The sequence below is a fragment of the Phoca vitulina genome, unplaced genomic scaffold (assembly GCF_004348235.1).
Source record: "Phoca vitulina isolate PV1807 unplaced genomic scaffold, GSC_HSeal_1.0 scaffold48, whole genome shotgun sequence".
In the NCBI taxonomy this organism is placed as follows: Eukaryota; Metazoa; Chordata; class Mammalia; order Carnivora; family Phocidae; genus Phoca; species Phoca vitulina.
In genome coordinates this window covers 5,425,009-5,442,679 of record NW_022589751.1, presented here as the reverse complement: position 1 = coordinate 5,442,679, position 17,671 = coordinate 5,425,009, and the positions used below count along the sequence as shown (strand labels likewise).

General features: G+C 35.5%; 1 protein-coding gene across 5 annotated transcripts in view; it reads right to left on the bottom strand.

Moving 5' to 3' along the window:
* Window positions 1–17,671, bottom strand: part of HECTD2 (HECT domain E3 ubiquitin protein ligase 2) — a 105,133-nt gene that overhangs the window by 6,833 nt on the left and 80,629 nt on the right. For 2 of the 5 annotated variants that reach the window (XM_032432198.1, XM_032432197.1), the window contains exons 10-19: window positions 17,460–17,583; window positions 14,981–15,077; window positions 11,784–11,891; window positions 10,809–10,941; window positions 9,824–9,912; window positions 6,267–6,425; window positions 2,774–2,848; window positions 2,042–2,129; window positions 1,850–1,956; window positions 439–554 (exon numbers count right to left, since the gene is read on the bottom strand). In XM_032432198.1, coding sequence (XP_032288089.1) covers window positions 439–554; window positions 1,850–1,956; window positions 2,042–2,129; window positions 2,774–2,848; window positions 6,267–6,425; window positions 9,824–9,912; window positions 10,809–10,941; window positions 11,784–11,891; window positions 14,981–15,077; window positions 17,460–17,583 — 1,096 coding nt within the window. Of the gene's footprint in view, window positions 1–438; window positions 555–1,849; window positions 1,957–2,041; window positions 2,130–2,773; window positions 2,849–6,266; window positions 6,435–9,823; window positions 9,913–10,808; window positions 10,942–11,783; window positions 11,892–13,112; window positions 14,076–14,980; window positions 15,078–17,459; window positions 17,584–17,671 lie in introns of those variants that run through there. The other 3 variants (XM_032432199.1, XR_004302680.1, XM_032432200.1) reach the window with 3 other exon arrangements.

Genomic DNA, 17,671 nt, shown 5'->3' with positions numbered 1-17,671 from the left:
AAAAGTAAAATCTTGGGGCACCTGGATGGCTCAGTAGGGTAAGTATCTGACTCTTGATTTTGGCTCAGGTCATGATCTCAGGGTCATGAGATTGAGCCCTATGTTGGGCTCTGCGCTGGGTGAGGAGCCTGCTTAAGGTTCTCTCTCTACCACTGCCCCACCCCAGCTCACACGCTCTCTCTCTAAAAAAAAGATTTAAAAACGAATCTCTATACTTTTGTAGAAACTTATTTATATCACTTTCTCCCAAGGGGACTGCTAAGTGATTTCATATTTAATATTCTCACATTACTTTCTAAAGATAAAATAAGGCAGTGTGGGACTCTACAATATTTCAGCTAACTTACTTGATTCAAAGATTGTAAATGATACAAATAAGTTACACTCTCTTTCATCCCCTCTCCGGCAAGCTGACTCTCAGAAGTAGAATGCGCTAACCTTATAGTTAAGTCTGTTTTTGCGTAGCCATCATACTGAGTACTTCTCTGCAGAGCATGCATGTCCAGTTCGGGACTTCCACAGACCAGAATTTCAACCTCTTCTGGACGAAGCAGCTGCCAATAATTATTTTCCAAAAATGATAATAAAAAGTGATGATTAAAAAAATGAAATTGGAACTATCTTCACTGAATCAAATTACAAAACATATGACTTCTTTATAGTAAACCAAGCCATTTTTATTAAGGAAAAATCTCCATTTTTAGTTTTTTACTGAGGTTAAGATATTTTTGCTCCTGAAAATTTATAAATCTTGTCAAACTATCAGGCTCTCCCCTTTGCAAATAGTAATTAGCAGTTTGCCAGAAAAACAAGCAGATGACTAAGCATGAATTCAAATGACAACTCTTCCCCGCCCCCTCAGGCCTGCTTGAAACTCTCTTAGCTTATTCCAGCCTCCTTCCAGTAGACCACATGCCTCCCAGGGGCACTGTAGAGTTTGGGTACTTGGTTATAGTCTGCCTCGTGTAGTTCACTGGCTTTTTCACCTACATAAGTTGTCCCTCACCTAAAGAGATTAAAACTTAAGAATAGAGACCATGCTGTGCCATTTAATTCTTATTTTCCCTCCCTCCACCCCCACAAGTAGCAGTGTGTCACAGACAAAACCCAGTTAGAGCTCAATATAAGTGCTCCTTTTTCAAAGGTGCTTTTAACAACAAATACGTGACAGAGGTTACCTTAAAACCAGTTCTCTCCTATAACAATAACTCAAATGGAAGACCTTACTCCAAACGCGCATACTAAAACTGAGGGGAGATACACGGGGCATGACTAGCGCCTCCTGCGTAGCTGGGGGAGAGCAGGGCTTCTTGAGAAGACTCTTACTGACTTTTATCTGCCATGGTGTGCTAAATGGCACTGACCCACCTTCACCTGGCTAAGGCATGTCAGACCAACCAGAGTTCATCATGACTCTGAGGACAAACTACTTCCTATGGGTAAAAGGTAACTCAGAGTTGCAGCAGGAAGCAGTTATAAATATGTTCCTTAATCAGAAGTTGTGGCTTCGGCCCTGGGGCTTACATGTTAACTCTGTTTTCTGTGCTTTGTCCCTCAGTATTAAGAACTTGAGCCTATGGGATCTCTTCATCTACTCTTAAGGAAAATTCTTAAAGCCCCAAAAGACATAGTATAAGACAGAGCCCAAGGAAAGAAAAAGGGAGTTGACTGGGCTTTTCTCCCATTACAGAATTAAGGCTGAAATGAGAAAGCTATTTTTACTTCTAGCTCTACCTTTAAAAAGTAAAAAATATTTTCTATTTTAGAAGCTTATCTATTTAAGGACTTATCTGTCAATATTATAGTATTACAAAATCTAATTGAAAGCATAATTTAGTTTTAAACTCACCATCAGGGCATTTGAAGCACACACACTATGAAATCCGTAATAAAATGCAGCAAATTGCTTATAGATGGATTTGTTGAGAAGAAAGTCAATATAAAGCTGCACATATTCTGGAAAGCAATTTTACATCCGTTAAACAGTAAAAGTAAATGATAAATATTCATGCATTTCAATTAAGAAATGGTGTCTACCTACCTTTTCTATTTTGATTGGTAACTGGAATTTTATCACCACCTGGCTTTAAATTGTAGGATTTAATTATTCCAAATTCTTCTTGAAAAACCTGTTGGGAGATTCCAACACAAGATATTTATTGGTATGGTTAATATAATAATAGGCTTCCATGAACAGGTTTGTAAAAATTTAAGAACACACCTCCCCCCCCCCCCCCCCCCCCCCCATATACAAACTACAGGAACTTAACCCTCTCTGTGGAGCACAGCTGAATACCTTACTGCTGCTGTTCATCGACTTATGTGGCCGTTTAGATAATACTCAGGTCTTTGGAGCTCTGTGGATTACTCTGACTTCCATCTCCCAATTACTGTTAGGGGAGAGGAAATGAGACCATTTTGGTCTGATCCATTAGTTTCTGCTCCTAACTTCTTGTACTGAAGCTACAGGAGAGGCTTATTTTTTAGAAGCTGAAAAGCTCTGAGAAGGTAGCTGAATTAAGTCAATATGCCAGGTGCCTAGCAGAGTACCTGCACCCTTGGGGAGTTTCTTTAGGCACTTTCCTTGACTGGTCATCTTCACGTGTCTGCTGTATTGTCTCTGCATTATCAGGTTAAGACCCTTTATGATAAGGGATGGTGGGTGTTGATTAATCCTCATTCCTCTTTTCTAATGATAGATATTGAATAACAAATGGCATTTTTCATATATGAAATACCTGGTTAACAGAAAGCTATTTGCCCTTAACGGTACCTGGAATGTCGAATAGAAATCTTCTTCAACATTGCCTTCATAGGATAGGAGTTCACTTAGCCCATGGGCCAACTCCTGTAAAAAGAAATCTGTTACCTGTGTTTTTAATCAAATAATACTACCTAAAATAGTTAAGCAGATCTACCATAGTGAACTCATGTGAGATAGAGTAGATATACTCTTTCAGATTTTGAACTAAAGATAATATTTGGGATACATTTTTCCAGGGCACAAAATGTTTGTTAATGATTTCTACCACATGAAAGGCTTGGAAAAACTCGGAAAGTCACGTAAGAAGAAAACATCCAGTTCAAATGACAGAGGCATAACTCGGATCTGTTCTTATGCAGTGAGTGAAGAGCACAGTCTCCATCATAATTCACTGCTATCAGCAACATTACTATTTATGAATTCGTAGTATTTTTCAACGTATATTCTTAAAAAATCTGCTGTCTTAGGATTCATCTTTTAAGCATCAAAACACAGTTCATACATGGCACATGGTTTCTACATTTCGGTTACAGTGCCCTTCTCTTTCCCCCAGAGTTGGGAACAGCAGAAGTAGTATTTTCCTATAACTCATGATATCCGTGAACAAAGATTTACAAACAGAAAAACTGACCCAATATTTAAAGATATTTTTCAGGTTTTATGAACAAAATTAAAGTTTTAATTTATTTTTAATTATTAGAGGAAAAGGTAAACAACAGCATAGAATGATCTTAAATACATAATGAATTTTCCATTCTGTTAAAATCAGAAAATTTTATACAAATCTAGGCTGGCATAAATATGGTATGACTGTCATCATTTGCTTCAATTATTAATAAAAATCATGAATGCTGAAAATTATAATTGGGAGTTTGCAATTTTTAAGAACTCCAGAGACTACCAGGTGAACCCAGGGGAAAGGACTTACCATCATCTTTCAGAGATGAAATTTTTTTTTTTCTTTTTAAAGATTTTATTTATTTATTTGACAGAGAGAGAGAGAGACAGCTAGAGAGGGAACACAAGCAGGGGGAGTGGGAGAGGGAGAAGCAGGCTTCCCGCGGAGCAGGGAGCCTATGCGGGGCTCGATCCCAGGACCCTGGGATCATGACCTGAGCCGAAGGCAGATGCTGAACGACTGAGCCACCCAGGCGCCCCCAGAGATGAAATTTTTAATGACAAAATACAAAGTCAATAGGTTATGAAGTTATGTATTCAGATCTGTTTTATTTGGGATTATAGGCCCTTTATTTCCAGACTTTGTATTTTCAAACCCCTATTTTTGTTGAGAATTTTTTTTTGTTTACCTATATTGTCAATCTTAGACTCTTAACTGTAATATGCTATTTCTAAAATACTATTAATTACCTGTATAAACTTTTTAGGATTTTGTAAACCTATAATTAGATAAAGAGTGTGTGAATATACTGAATACTGTTTTTACACACCATTTGAATACCCATCCTGGCCTTATTTAATACAACATATTTGGGAGTGACTTAAGCAGAAGAGATATCATAGTTGCTGATTCAAGGATATGCTTGAGTCTCCTCTGTTCTGAACTAAAACCCTCAAGAGTAATTTTCACAAAGTTAAGGTTGGGAAGATTTGTTATTGTTGCCGCAGGACAATCCTGGTGGTTTGTCTAAGGAAACAGTGGAATATTACTGCATTTATTAGCACCACGCTGTAGGAGTCTTGATTCATTATTAAAGGGCCAACATAAGAATATGAAATTAGCACAGTGAAAACTTCAGCTCCATAATATAAAATAATATTTCAGTGTAGTCATTCATAAAATATCCATTATTAACTAAAAAAAAGCTGGCTCTAAATGAGTCAAATTTGAATAGTTTTAATCATAAAATTAGGCAATTTATTGGCAAAAACTAGTAATAAAATTAGAAAATTGGTAAAAAATTTGACAGAAACTTAATATGTGCAATTAAAAAAATTACAAAAATCTAAAATGAGATGGTACTCAGAGATTAGTCTATTCCCAACATTTTACAGGTAAGAAAATTAAGTGAATAATCCAGAGTCATAGCTAGTGTGCTGCAGATACAAGACTATAGAAGGGAGAACTTTGTTGTCGTTGTTGTTTTTTAAAGATTTTATTTATTATTTGAGAGAGAGTGAGAGCACGAGCCAGGGGACAGTGGGAGAGGGAGAAGCAGGCTCCCCACTGAGCAGGGAGCCCAACTGCGGGGCCATCCCAGGATGCTGGGATCATGACCTGAGCCGAAGGCAGATGCTTAACCGACTGAGCCACCAGGCACCCCAAACTTTCAGTTTCTTAATCAGAGTCCGCTCTATGAACTTGTGCACTCTCACATCATACTATTTTTCTAACTATTAAGTCATTTTTGTTTTGTTTTGTTTTTTGTTTCTTTTTGAGAGAGTGTGCATGCTCCAGTGGGGGGGGCGGCGTAGAGGCAGAGGGAGAGAGAGAATCTTAAGCCGGTTCCACATCCAGCACAGAGCCCCACTCGGAGCTCGATCTCATGAACCCTGAGACCATGACCTGAGCCAAAATCAAGGGTTGGATGCCCAACCGACTGAGCCACCGAGGCGCCCCACTATTAAGTCTTACAAAAATGTGGATTTATGCCCTTAATTGAAAATATCCTAAACCCAACTTCCAAAAATGTGTCTGATGTCAACCCCCTGGGGAGTATGAAGAGTAGTTGTCTAACCAAACATGTTCTGGAGAGATTTCTCAACTTCCACAGGAAGGCACCTCCTACACCAAACTCCCTGGATCATTAAAACACAGGGATATTTAGATAGGAATACTTAGCAACAGAGATTCTCCACATCTAGGCTATTTGCTAAAGATATTACCAAGAATTTTCTGCTGACCAACAGTTATCAAAACTCAGCTGTAAAAAATAATATTATTATAGGGGATTATCAGAAGGATATGTATAGTATCTCCTCCTCTACTAAATTTTAATCTTTGATTAAATTTGATGATGAGAAATCTAATTTCTGAACAGAGGAATGTTATAAGAGGCAGTACCATGAAATTCATTTGTTGTATTTATTTTAGAGATGTTTTTGCAGACACTGTTACTGATATAGCACAGTATCATCTTAATAAGAATCCACAGAAGTAATCAAGTACTAAGGGCTTTATTATCTCATATAATTGCTCCGTATATAAGTTTTGTTATCCCACTGATCACATAAGGAAACTAGAGCTCATAAAGGTTAAACAACTTAGCCAAGTTCACTGAGCTAGTAAGTGGCACAGCCTGGATTCTAATCTCTATCTCCCTCATTTCAAAGCCTGTTCTGCTATGCTGTAAGAGCTCAGGAGTGCAGCAAAGTGGGTGATCTCTCTCTAGGAGGAAGGAGAAAGCTAGATGAAGAAGGAGATGGGTAACATAGGTGGAGGGAAACTATATTTGAAAATAAGAATAGCATTAGGAGAAAGACTTCAGGTGGAAGAGAGATGACCTAGCATTAAGGAATAAGATGCTAATAACTTTATACTTACAGGCATAATTTGACACAAGTCGTCAGTGGTCACACTGCAGATGCCTACTGGTATATTCTGATCACTAGGAATGATGGGAGGGCTCAATAATTTCTTGTAACAGCAGGGGGGGAAACGAATATCCAAGGTAATGCTGTTATAAACAGCTAGTCCCATAAGCTATGCATACTGAATGTTAAGCATTAACATAAAATCCATGACAACAAATGAGTTTTGAATTATGCATCAGTCTATTTCTTGCATACTTCTTTCAGACCTAACACTGATTTTAATTAATCCCACATACTTCTTTTTCTTTATTTTCCCTTTATTTTACATAATATAATTCCTTGATTACCAAAAGTCATGTGAAAAGGGGGGGGGGTCGGTTGATAGTATTTGATGATTTCCCCAGGAAAATTTATCTAAGATCACAACAGACAGCAATTTCAGACATTTCATAAATTATTTGACATACAAGAAAACACTTTCTAAATTTATTCTAAATTTAAATGATGTTGGTGATTTTATAATTAGAAGGAGCAATTTATTCAGAACCCAATGCAGAATACACTACTAATTTTGGTTATCATTTTAACTATTTTAAAACTAAATACAGACTATGTAAAGAGAGCTGAACCGAATAAACATATGGACACGGACAATTACACACACATACACACAGATGTACACACACGCTACTGATAGGCTAACAAGACAATTACTCTCCTACAGAAATACTTGAAAGGCTTTTATTACTTGGAGTGTACACAAAGTGTTGAGGTTAAAAACTACAGATGTTATATATATATAAACCCTGCCCAATTACATTTTATTTATTACTTATATGGCAGAATGTAACTTATCCATTTGCTGAAAGAGGGGTTTTAAATGTCATATTTCAGCTGTCAAATAAAGAGTATTATACCAAGTTATTAAAGAAGTCATTAATTTTATAGGCTCAAAAGGAAATCTAAACATATGGGCTGGATAAATTACTGAAAATAATTTTTAAAAATTGGAAGACAACGAGTATTTCAATTTGCCAAGGCAGAATGAAAGTTAATAGTAATTTAAGGAATAGATATATTATTTTATAGGTAACCGTATCAACAGAGACCGAGCAGTGTATTCTAGAGAGAGATACTGAAAATGAGATCTAATATACTTCCATACTCATGATAATAGCAACAATGATAGTGACCATAATACTAGGATGGTTACCATTTATGATCATCTACCACAGGGACAAGTTCTAAGCATTTTTCATTAAAACTTAAAAAAAAAAATTATAACCCTAAAGGCAGGTTCTTAGCAGATGAGGAAGTAGCCCTGTAAGATTTGCCACAGGGCAGTTTCATATGCAGACTACAGTGTTTCATTTCACACTAAGTCAGCCCGTGCTGGTTGAAGCAAGGACGAGACGAGGATGGGGGAATTCCGCTGGACCACTGAGGCATCAGGTGGTGCAAACAGGGTAGATTTTAAAAACCCTGTTTCAATGCCCTTTTGGTGAAAGCATTTCTAGTTTAAAAAAATTGTTATATTATGGCTCTTCATGCAATCTTCAAAACATTTTATAATAATTATTACAGGTTTCACTATATAACATTTCTTGTAAACTCCGAAGCCTTACTATATTTAAAACTGAAGTATTAGGAATGCAATGCTGGCAGGACTACTAGAACAACAAATCTCTGGTCCTGAAACTTAAAGTGAAAATATGTACAGAACCAACTATATTTTCTCAATATAGAATGTGTGTTCTCAATTTTTACTTCTCACCTTTGTTAGATCTATCACCTACTTACATGATCATAATCCATTATCATGTCACATTTTTCCTATATATTTCCTATATTATCATGCTTTTTGGGCATCAATCTCACTTTTTATAGTATTTTTGTGAGTGTGCATGTGAGATAAATACACATAATAATGAGATAGTAGTGGCTATAATCATTTAAGTTTAGATTTAATTAATTAACTGGAAATATGCAGCATATGTAAATATTCTTAATGTGCTCACTCTTTTGGGTAATGATTCAATAGAAACTAGTGCCTACTGCAAAAGAAGCCAATTAGTAAACTTATGATTTTATGGATAGCACCATTCTAAAAATGTGATTTAAGCTAAATAAGATCTAATACTGCATTATAAATATTAGAAAGTCAAAATATCATCCAAATCTAAGCTGTGATAAGAATGTAAAGTATGACAAACATATATATCAGGGAATTCAAATAGCTTGTAGTGAGAAGTATTGGTGACTCAGGCCTTCAATGAAACTGAAACATTCAACAAATGATTACTGTAGATAACACTATAAATATAGACGTCTAAGAAGTGATGAGCACTCCAGATTGTGGAACTTTGTGCTCTGGACCTTTGGACATGACGACATATATAAAATTTCAAAGTAGTTTACCATCTTAATGTGCAGTTTTCTCCCTGCTAACTTTTCTTCCATCCACTTTCCCAATCTTAATATACATTCCTCAGGATTTATTTCAACAAATGCAACTGAACACTCCAAGCCCTAAGATCACTCCTGATTCCTTTGCTCAAGGTGTCCTCTGTAACTCAGGGTGCCCTCTGCTTCAATCAAGGGGCCTGCACACTTCTCTGTAACAAGCCCAGGACAATGCAGCCTGGTTTCTAGCCATTCTCCTAAGTCTGTGTCCTACTCTCTCCAGCCCTGTGCTAATCAGATAGAACTGTTCCATTTTTAAACCTCTACCTTGTCTGGGAAGAATACACTGACTCTTTTCCTTCTCAGAATTCCTTAGCACTTAATGTCAAAGAGTCATGAGTCAGATGACCTTGAACTGGTGGTGGTCATCTGCCCAGCTAGATGGTAAACATTTTAAAGCTGGATATTTCCCCCTCTTTTAACATAGGTATCTCCAGTGCTTGCTCATTTATTTACTCTTCCCTCCTTTCTTCCACAGACAATTATATTTCTTAAAATTAAAAAAGTTAATGTGGCAGGTATCTTTTCCAATCCCCTACCCAATGCAGGAATGTCCTCTCCACTACACCTGACAGGGATCAGAGGACGGCACAGGGATTTATATAATTTTAAAAACACTATACAATAATGCCATATACTTTAAATATTCCCATTCCATTCAGTTTTTAATTTGTGTGGACGTTTCCAGAGTTAAGGGCATATTAAAGACCTAGATTTAATTTACACAATTTCAATTTATTAAGCTAAGCGAAATAAGCACAAAGTAAAAGAACAGAAAAATAGTTCATTATGAATGGAAAGTATACTTTAATTTTAAAAATGTCCTAATTTTCTGATAAATCAGATAATATATGAAATAGGAAATAACTATTTTTATTTTGAGATATTTTCAGAGAAAAATATAAAAAATTCATAATTCCTTTTAATTAATTAAGTCTGGTGACATACAGCTGTGATACTGCAAATAATTGAAAATCTATTAGTAATTTTGACAAGAATGTTAAATCTGAATAAAAGGCTTAATGTGAACAGCTTTCCAAAATTCAGATAAAATTTAAAATCTCTAGTGTACTAGCACCTCCTAGTGGAACGTTTAAAGGATACAATTCCAACCAATCGGAATTCAGAATAGTTATCACATTTAAAACTGCTAAACCAATGGCAGTGTGAATCCTTGTGATATGTAAACATGCCTGAAAAAAAGAAACATAATTTCATTAGCATGACTGATTAAAAAAAATCAAAGTACTAAAAATGTACATAATATCTCATCTATTAGAAGCAAGACATTTCAGCAATAGTTCCATTACAGACCATCTTTCATGTTAAAATATATAAAATATATGCACAATGTGTAAGAGCATTTTACTGTTTATTGGCATCCTGAACCAAGGGTATAAATGGGTTAAAAAGAGAAAACTAAATCAGTTGATTTTCTTTTATAAAAACGATAGTTTTATAAGTTATGATCAAAATTAATTTTGAGGATTATCTGGAGATTTTAATTCATCCATGTCATCTCTATTTTCCATTGCCAGAAAGAGGTTATATATACATATATACAAAATAAAGAGTAAGAAAAACACTTAAAACTCTCTTTGAAGAAAAATCTTTTATAGACACTAAGGATTATCTAGGTGTTTTCTCTAAATAAGATAAAATTTAAATTTCAAAGCTTACTTTTGTCTTAAAAATTAATTAATGAATTCTTATTTATCAAAATGGTTCAAAATCTAGTGAAAGAGGCTTCAAGTATTAGTGTAGAGCAAACTACAGTCTTGTTTTTAAATTCTGAATGTTCTTTATTTCAATGACAAATTTTTATGCATTTAGTTTATTCAGGAAAGATGAGGATGCTGCCTTGCAAATATATACTTTCAGTCTTTATTGTGTAGGATTCCCAGTAAGATAATGAACATTTCAATTATCAGTTTGCTCACTTTTAAAAATGTAAATAACAATCCTTAAATTACTCAACATTTATGGTTGACAAAAAAATCTATAAAGTCATAGGGTAGGTTAAAAATAAGAGTGCCTACTTAATCTAACAATTATGAAGAAACACGGTTCATAAAAACTGAATACTCACCATAATCTGGATGAAAAATTTGGCGAATTAGAAGAAGGAACCATTCTTTAGTCAAGCCACCCATGTCCAAACCAGCTTCCCCTACAAATGTAACTTTCAGCTTCTTTTTTAAGTCTGCTCTTTTCCGGGTTAACTATTTGAAAAAATTATATGGTAGAGAAGAACAAAGGGCAGTAAAAAGGAAATTAACTTTTTTAATTCTGGGAAATGCATTAGGCAATCTTTATCTTTATTTACAATGTCACAAAACTCACTCCATCCATTCATCCAATAATTTGTCAGTTACTGTGTGAATTAAACATTATTATGTTTGTTGTAGAGATCAAGAGAAAGAATTAGAGGGTCAAGTACCTTGCCCAAAGTTCCTGTCTCCTGGTATCATATTGCCTCCAAGATTTTAATTTAGCAGGTTATATCATAAAATATTTCATTTCCTTTTCTTTAACTTTCCTTCCTGATTTTAAAAATCACATAATGAAATTAGCCATTATCTTATAATAGCCACATGAAGATCTGGCTGAAGCACTGTACATACATGAAGCTCCGTACAAACAAAGTAGGTTTGGGCCTGAGTACACTCAATATCCCCTGGAGGTCAGACCTCTAATTTTAAAGATGAGTAATCTCAGGCCTGGAGAAGTTAAAATGACTTGTTACATACCCAACAAGTAACAAAGGTGGGTCCAGAATCTAAGTTACATATTCAGAAACACAAATTGCTCACTTAAGTGTTCTACATAAAATCCTTTTCTGGGGAGTTAACAACAAACCATTAATAAACATATAAATAATGAACATAAGGCTTATTTGTGAATACACAACTGATTTTAACGATGGTACCAGAGTATGAGGAAGCACACTTACTGGCATACCAAAATGAAAAACAGATTACTAAGACTTTAGTAATACACCATATTGTAGAATTTATTTAAAGCTTTAATCAATTAGTACCATTTTGGAATAAATGATCTATACCTCATCAAGCGAATCACTAACCAGATGTGTCCGTCTTACTTTCATATTTAGAAATAACATGTTCATATCAGGTCTCTGTCTTCGAGATACTTTATCCACCAGACTTTGCTATTTAAAAAAGAAAGCAAACATTTTTACTTTTACTTAAACTATAATTTCATTTAAAACATTTTAGCACTGTAGTAAAAATCACTTATATCCTTCTCTATGCCATCTCTCATATAAATATTTTCATAAACTCAATTACACAAATTATTATTATATATTAATTGTATATATCTTTTCATTTTGAAGCAATGGTAACCAAAGGGGGGTTCAAAATATAGGACCAAAAATAATTCACCTTCTATAGTAAAGAATGTTGCATTACAGTTTCCATATGTCTTATCTCTCAAATAGCAAGGCTATTTGTTTAATAAGTATAAACATAAAATGGGAACATTTGAAATGAGGTATATACTATTGATGATAAACCTGGCTTAAGCTTTTTAGATACTGAATTTACTGGAAAAGCACAGTTAATCTACTTTTAGAAAGTAGTTTATCAGTATTTATCAGAAACATTAACAATGTTAATACCCTTTGTCCCAATAATTCCACTTCTGGGAATTCTAAACACAAAAAATATGCAGTGAGATGCTCATCACAGCACTACCTATAAAAGTAAAACTTTAGAAATATATAATATATGTATCTATCTAATGTAATATAATACAACTATTAAAATGGATGGTTATAATTATGTAAATAACATGGAAAATATTTAAGAAAGGTACAAGTGAAAAAAGCAGGGAACAAAAGTGTGTATACAAAATTGTTTCAACTCTATTGCCTTTTAAAGATAATATAGAGAAGAGATATCAAAAGAAAATTTACTAAAATATTAACAGTTTGTGTATGTTATGTTTGGGTAATGGAAATGTCTGGGTAATAGAAATAGGGGTAATTTAAAAAAAATCTATGGTTTTTCAAAATATAAGTAATGAGTATGTAAAAAACACATTAAAAATACCTATTAGAAATAGTTAAGTATCATAGGAAGTCTACATGCTTGTACAATTTATAGAATTTAATTTAATTAAATAATTCTTATCAGACTACTTCATCTTCTTTGGTAGGAAAGAAAAATTATTGTAGACTAGAGATGACACTTCAGACATTTTAAATAATGCAGTGAAGTGCTTTAGTAGATAAAATTTTAATACTACAAATCTGTATAAGGCTATGTCCATGATTTTGTAGATTACTATAATAAAACAGTCTAATTCAGAGCACTTCATTTCTCTAATTTAAAGGGTTTTAATAGTTTTGCTTTTTTTCTTCTTCTCTGGGTTCTCCCATTGATGCTCAGACAGATCTATATTCCTGGGATGGTATCCTACGTTATGGGCCTATTATCCTACCCTTTCCTACGTTATGTTCATAGTCTAGCTCCTGGAAAGCCACCACACTGGAAATATCCAGCAAACAAATTTATACTAAGATGCTAATGGTAGACAAGGCTTAGTGGTTACTCTTCCCATCAGGAATATTTAATAGAAAATGCTTCGAAGGAAAGAAGTAATCCCTAGAAGGTAGAATTTAGATCCAGTCTGATGAGGAAGTTATTTTTAGTTGGGGAATCTCTTTTGCAACTTCAGATACCATATAAGCTCTTGTTTACATTAACTACCTGTAAGGCTGTCTGTCCTTGTGTCAATAGAATCACCAGCCATTAATTCTAAGTGGTGTGGCTGTTTACAAGTTAAAATGTTGGGAAACACCCATAAGAACAGATAATGCCACTTAACTCTTCAATCTCTCCTCACTTGTGTCCATGCTCGGTGGAAGACAGCCTGTGACAGAGTCTACAGCTGCCACTCTCCTTTTAATTAGAAGAAAATTCCATAAAAGGAGATATTTGATGTTTTAGGTGTAAGTGACATGGCAGAAAACTGCTCAGAGGAACGGAGATAAACTTCTAGCTCTTCAGATTTTCTTTTTTTTACAAATATAAAAAAGTCATAGCCCAAAGTAAAAAAGTACTAAAAAGGCACATGAAATTGCATAAATGCAGCTAACAGAAACTGCCAAATAACTAGCTGTATAGACTAATCTTTGAGCCAATATCTACCCGAGATTAAGTAATAATTCTGATGCCAAATATACCTGTTTAAATTTACTTTTCAGGGGGGTAGAGTGGCTTTGGAACTCCCTTGGTACACACAGGCAATAACGTTTCTTCTAATATTCTCATAGTCAGTGTGAGCTGACTCTGGGATGTCACCAGTCACTCAACTCTTTTGTCCTGCTCTGTGATAGAAAAAAATACTCACCTTCTGGGAACTGAATTACTGAAGAATAAACATTTCTTATTTTTTAAAGCATTTTAAAGTATTATAATTTATACTTTAGGAATGTTTTTATATTCTTGGACAAGACATGGAAATCATTTCTTTTTATTTTGAGGATCTCTTTAAGACTACTGCCAACCTTCCCTCTAATTTTTAAAGTAGTGAGTGTCCCGAAAGCAGATACTCAAAATATATGGGCATTGAAATGTATAGTCTAGAGCTCTAATAAAAGAAAAACTGCTCACTCAGTCCATCTCTCTTAGATAGCATACGTAAGTTTTCCTGTGCTGTGCTGAGACACGTAAGGACAGGCCCAGAGATAAACTTCATCCTGCTGGGTGGTCTGCCTACAGCCAGTCTGGCTGCTACTCCAGTTTCTATGGGTCTCCATGCCTTTTGGTTTCCTAAGAATCCATAAAACATCTTTCACCTCTCCTGGACATATTTCTCAGTTTCCCAAGGTTGTACATCTCCTAATTTTTGGGTTGTTCCTGTTTGATTTTCATAAAGCCTAGAACACGCGGCAGCGGTTTGAGTGGTGTGCTCGCTGTAGCCTCCGCCAGTGCTCCGCTGGCTACCGTGGAGCTGGAATATGGTATCCACGGCATGATGTCCAACAAGTTCCCAGTACTTTGGTCTGTGAGAGGTATTGCATCTTCCTGCTCTATTTATAATATGATGAGGGGTATCTCTTTCCTGTATCGTGAACAGGTTTAAGCACTTTTGGAGGGAGTTATAAAATGAATTTTACTTTTAACATTTCCTGATTATGCTAGAACAATTCACAAGACATTTGATTTATTTATTAAATTATTTACTATATTGATTATAGTCAGCATAAATATGTTTTTGTAGCTGGCTTACCCTTGCGATGCTTATCATCTGTTGTTCTGAGTCTCTTTGAATAATGATTTTTTTTGCAGCTATAGAAATAACGAATGGGTACTGACAGAAGGAAAACCTGCTCAACAAGTGAAAACAGAAAAAGCAAAATGGTGTATTTTTAGCAAAATTATACTAAGGGAATATCTAAGGTACCCCTCCTAACAATATAAAACATTACTTTTGTATTGTGTTTTACCATTTACAAAATGACTTTATGTGCATCACTTCTTTTAATCCCCACAGCCTTGTGAAGTCCATATCATTACTAGACGCGCTGTGTGCTCATTCTCTAGAGGAAGCTACATCTAACATTCTGAAATGTACTAACCACGTATATGGTTTACACAACTCATTTCAGTTTATGTACAGTCACCTGTAGATCATTACCTGTGAAAATATGGCCAACGCCAGAACCCGGAGGCAGAAGTACTCACGAAGGAGGATGAGGACAGAAAGTTCATGTGCAGAAATTATAAAAATCCATTATTACATGGATATTTCTCATGTGCAAGCTTCAGAAATGAGGAAATCTAGCAATAACTACAGTAGTAAAAAGCAAAGTAATAAATTTAAGATCAATAAAATAAAAGTATGCTGCTGCTGGTATTGCGTTTAATGGTGTAATAGTATGAAATGGTATGTATTTGTAAAGACACGACATTATGATCAAAGGTCAAGAAAATAACTAACTTCCTCCCTTCAGAGCTGATCCCGTGTTACATAAAAAAGCCACAAACTACCCAGAGAAAAATGCATTTAGAGAGAACTAGTAGGTGACAGTGACACTTCAGGAGCCCGACTCCAGCGGAAGTGGCTGCAATGACTCCATCAGTTACAGCTGGAATCCATCCAACTATAGTCAAGCACTGGGTGTGAAGAAGGCATGAGGAGGAAACCGGAGACTACCGCCCTAGTGCGACCCACAAATAAAACAGCTTTCTCCAGAACGCAATTGTTAATAAAAGTTGTTCGGTACTAATGTGTAATAGTTTTGAATCACTAAGTGCTAACTAAAAATTTGGAAATGAAAGAAGTGCAGTGAGCTTAGTAGGGTATATCTTGGTCTTATTATGTATTTTAAAACAGTGTGGCTCAACCCTTCCCTAGTCCTGCACAGAGAAAAGTGATACCGTGTGTGACACACTGAAATAAACAGATGTGGCTGCTCATTGCCAGAGCTGACTTGCTCTCGGGCTCCAGGTCCCCCTCTAAGTCCAGGCTGGCTTCCCCCACACTGAAAGGATCACGGGACCGAGCCCCCTGTAGCGCCTTCTCGGAACACTGGTGCCGTGGCACAGTGGTCAGAAGGGCTCTGTATCAAAAGATGCCACTGAAATGTGCACAGTAACTCTTGGAGTTGTTTTGTGGTTTTGTCTACAACACTGTAATTATATTAAAGTTGGAGAAAAAAGGGTCTTTGTAAAATAAATACACTTTGTCAAGAAAATACCCATCCGACAGAACCAAGTCCCCAGAAACAATTCTTGTTTAGTTCTGAGTGTTCAGATGTGGACTGAGATATGTCCAGAAGGCCAGTCTATGGTTTTGGGCCAATTCTGACAGAAAGGGTCCCTGGCAGATTGAACCAACTTATAAACTAATCTGGGGTTTTGAGGTTACTTATATCCCTACCATATCTCTCAAGTATCCTTTAGAACAGACACCCTCTCCAAGATACCACATGGTCTGGGAAAAAATGATGCTTGGCATAGTCATGCTGGTTTCATCCAAACTGTGAGTGTGGATATAGGTGCAGCATATTAAAGAGTTTGGTCAAGGGTTTTGCAAACCTATTACACTATTGTAATAAATAATTTGTGGTGAAGCCCTTTCGCTTAACTCCCATTCTTTTTATATTGTGGATAAGGGACAACCACCTCTTCTACAGAATGAAGGAGAAAAGGAGCGAGCTGTACGTGTGCATGTGCGCACGTGCGTGACGACTGTGTTACAAGAGGACTGGCGAACTATGGCCCAGGGGACAAACACGCTCTAGCACCTGTGTACAGACAGTTCTCTGGGACACAGACACACCTGTCTATTTACACATTGTCTGACGCTGTTTTTGTGTTACAGACGTATACCAGAGTTTGTGTAGTCCAGAGTCAACAATATTTACCATCTAGTACTTTACAGAGAAAGTTTGTGACCCCTGTACTGGATGACAGCATAAAAAAGAAGAAGATATAAGAAACTTGCATACTAAGATACAACTTTGCCCTTCTTAAAAAGATGTTGTTAATCAAACCAAAACCAAATTAACATGTACATAAATTCAAAATGTAAGAAAAAGAAAATGCTTCAAGAAATATAATGATGTTTCAGGGCTGGATATCTAAACTACAAGTTTATATATAAAGATATGTGCATACTTGAATTTATACAAATTTAACATCCAGTCATTATTTTGAATAGTATTTCATTTAGGTAAGTAATCAAAATGAGCTTCTGATTGTACCTGTGAGAGTTTCCAAAGCTCTGCCAGGTGTGGTATTCTTCCATGAGATCAATGTGATCCAATGTTGAATTATAGAAATCAGTATAAGGAATAAGGGGAGGATGAACCAAACTGTTTGCAGTATCTGTAAAGATAAATTCTAACAATGATCTTTTCTAACATGTGCATGATTCATTCTAATAAGAACATTTTCATGCTCACCAGATAGACTT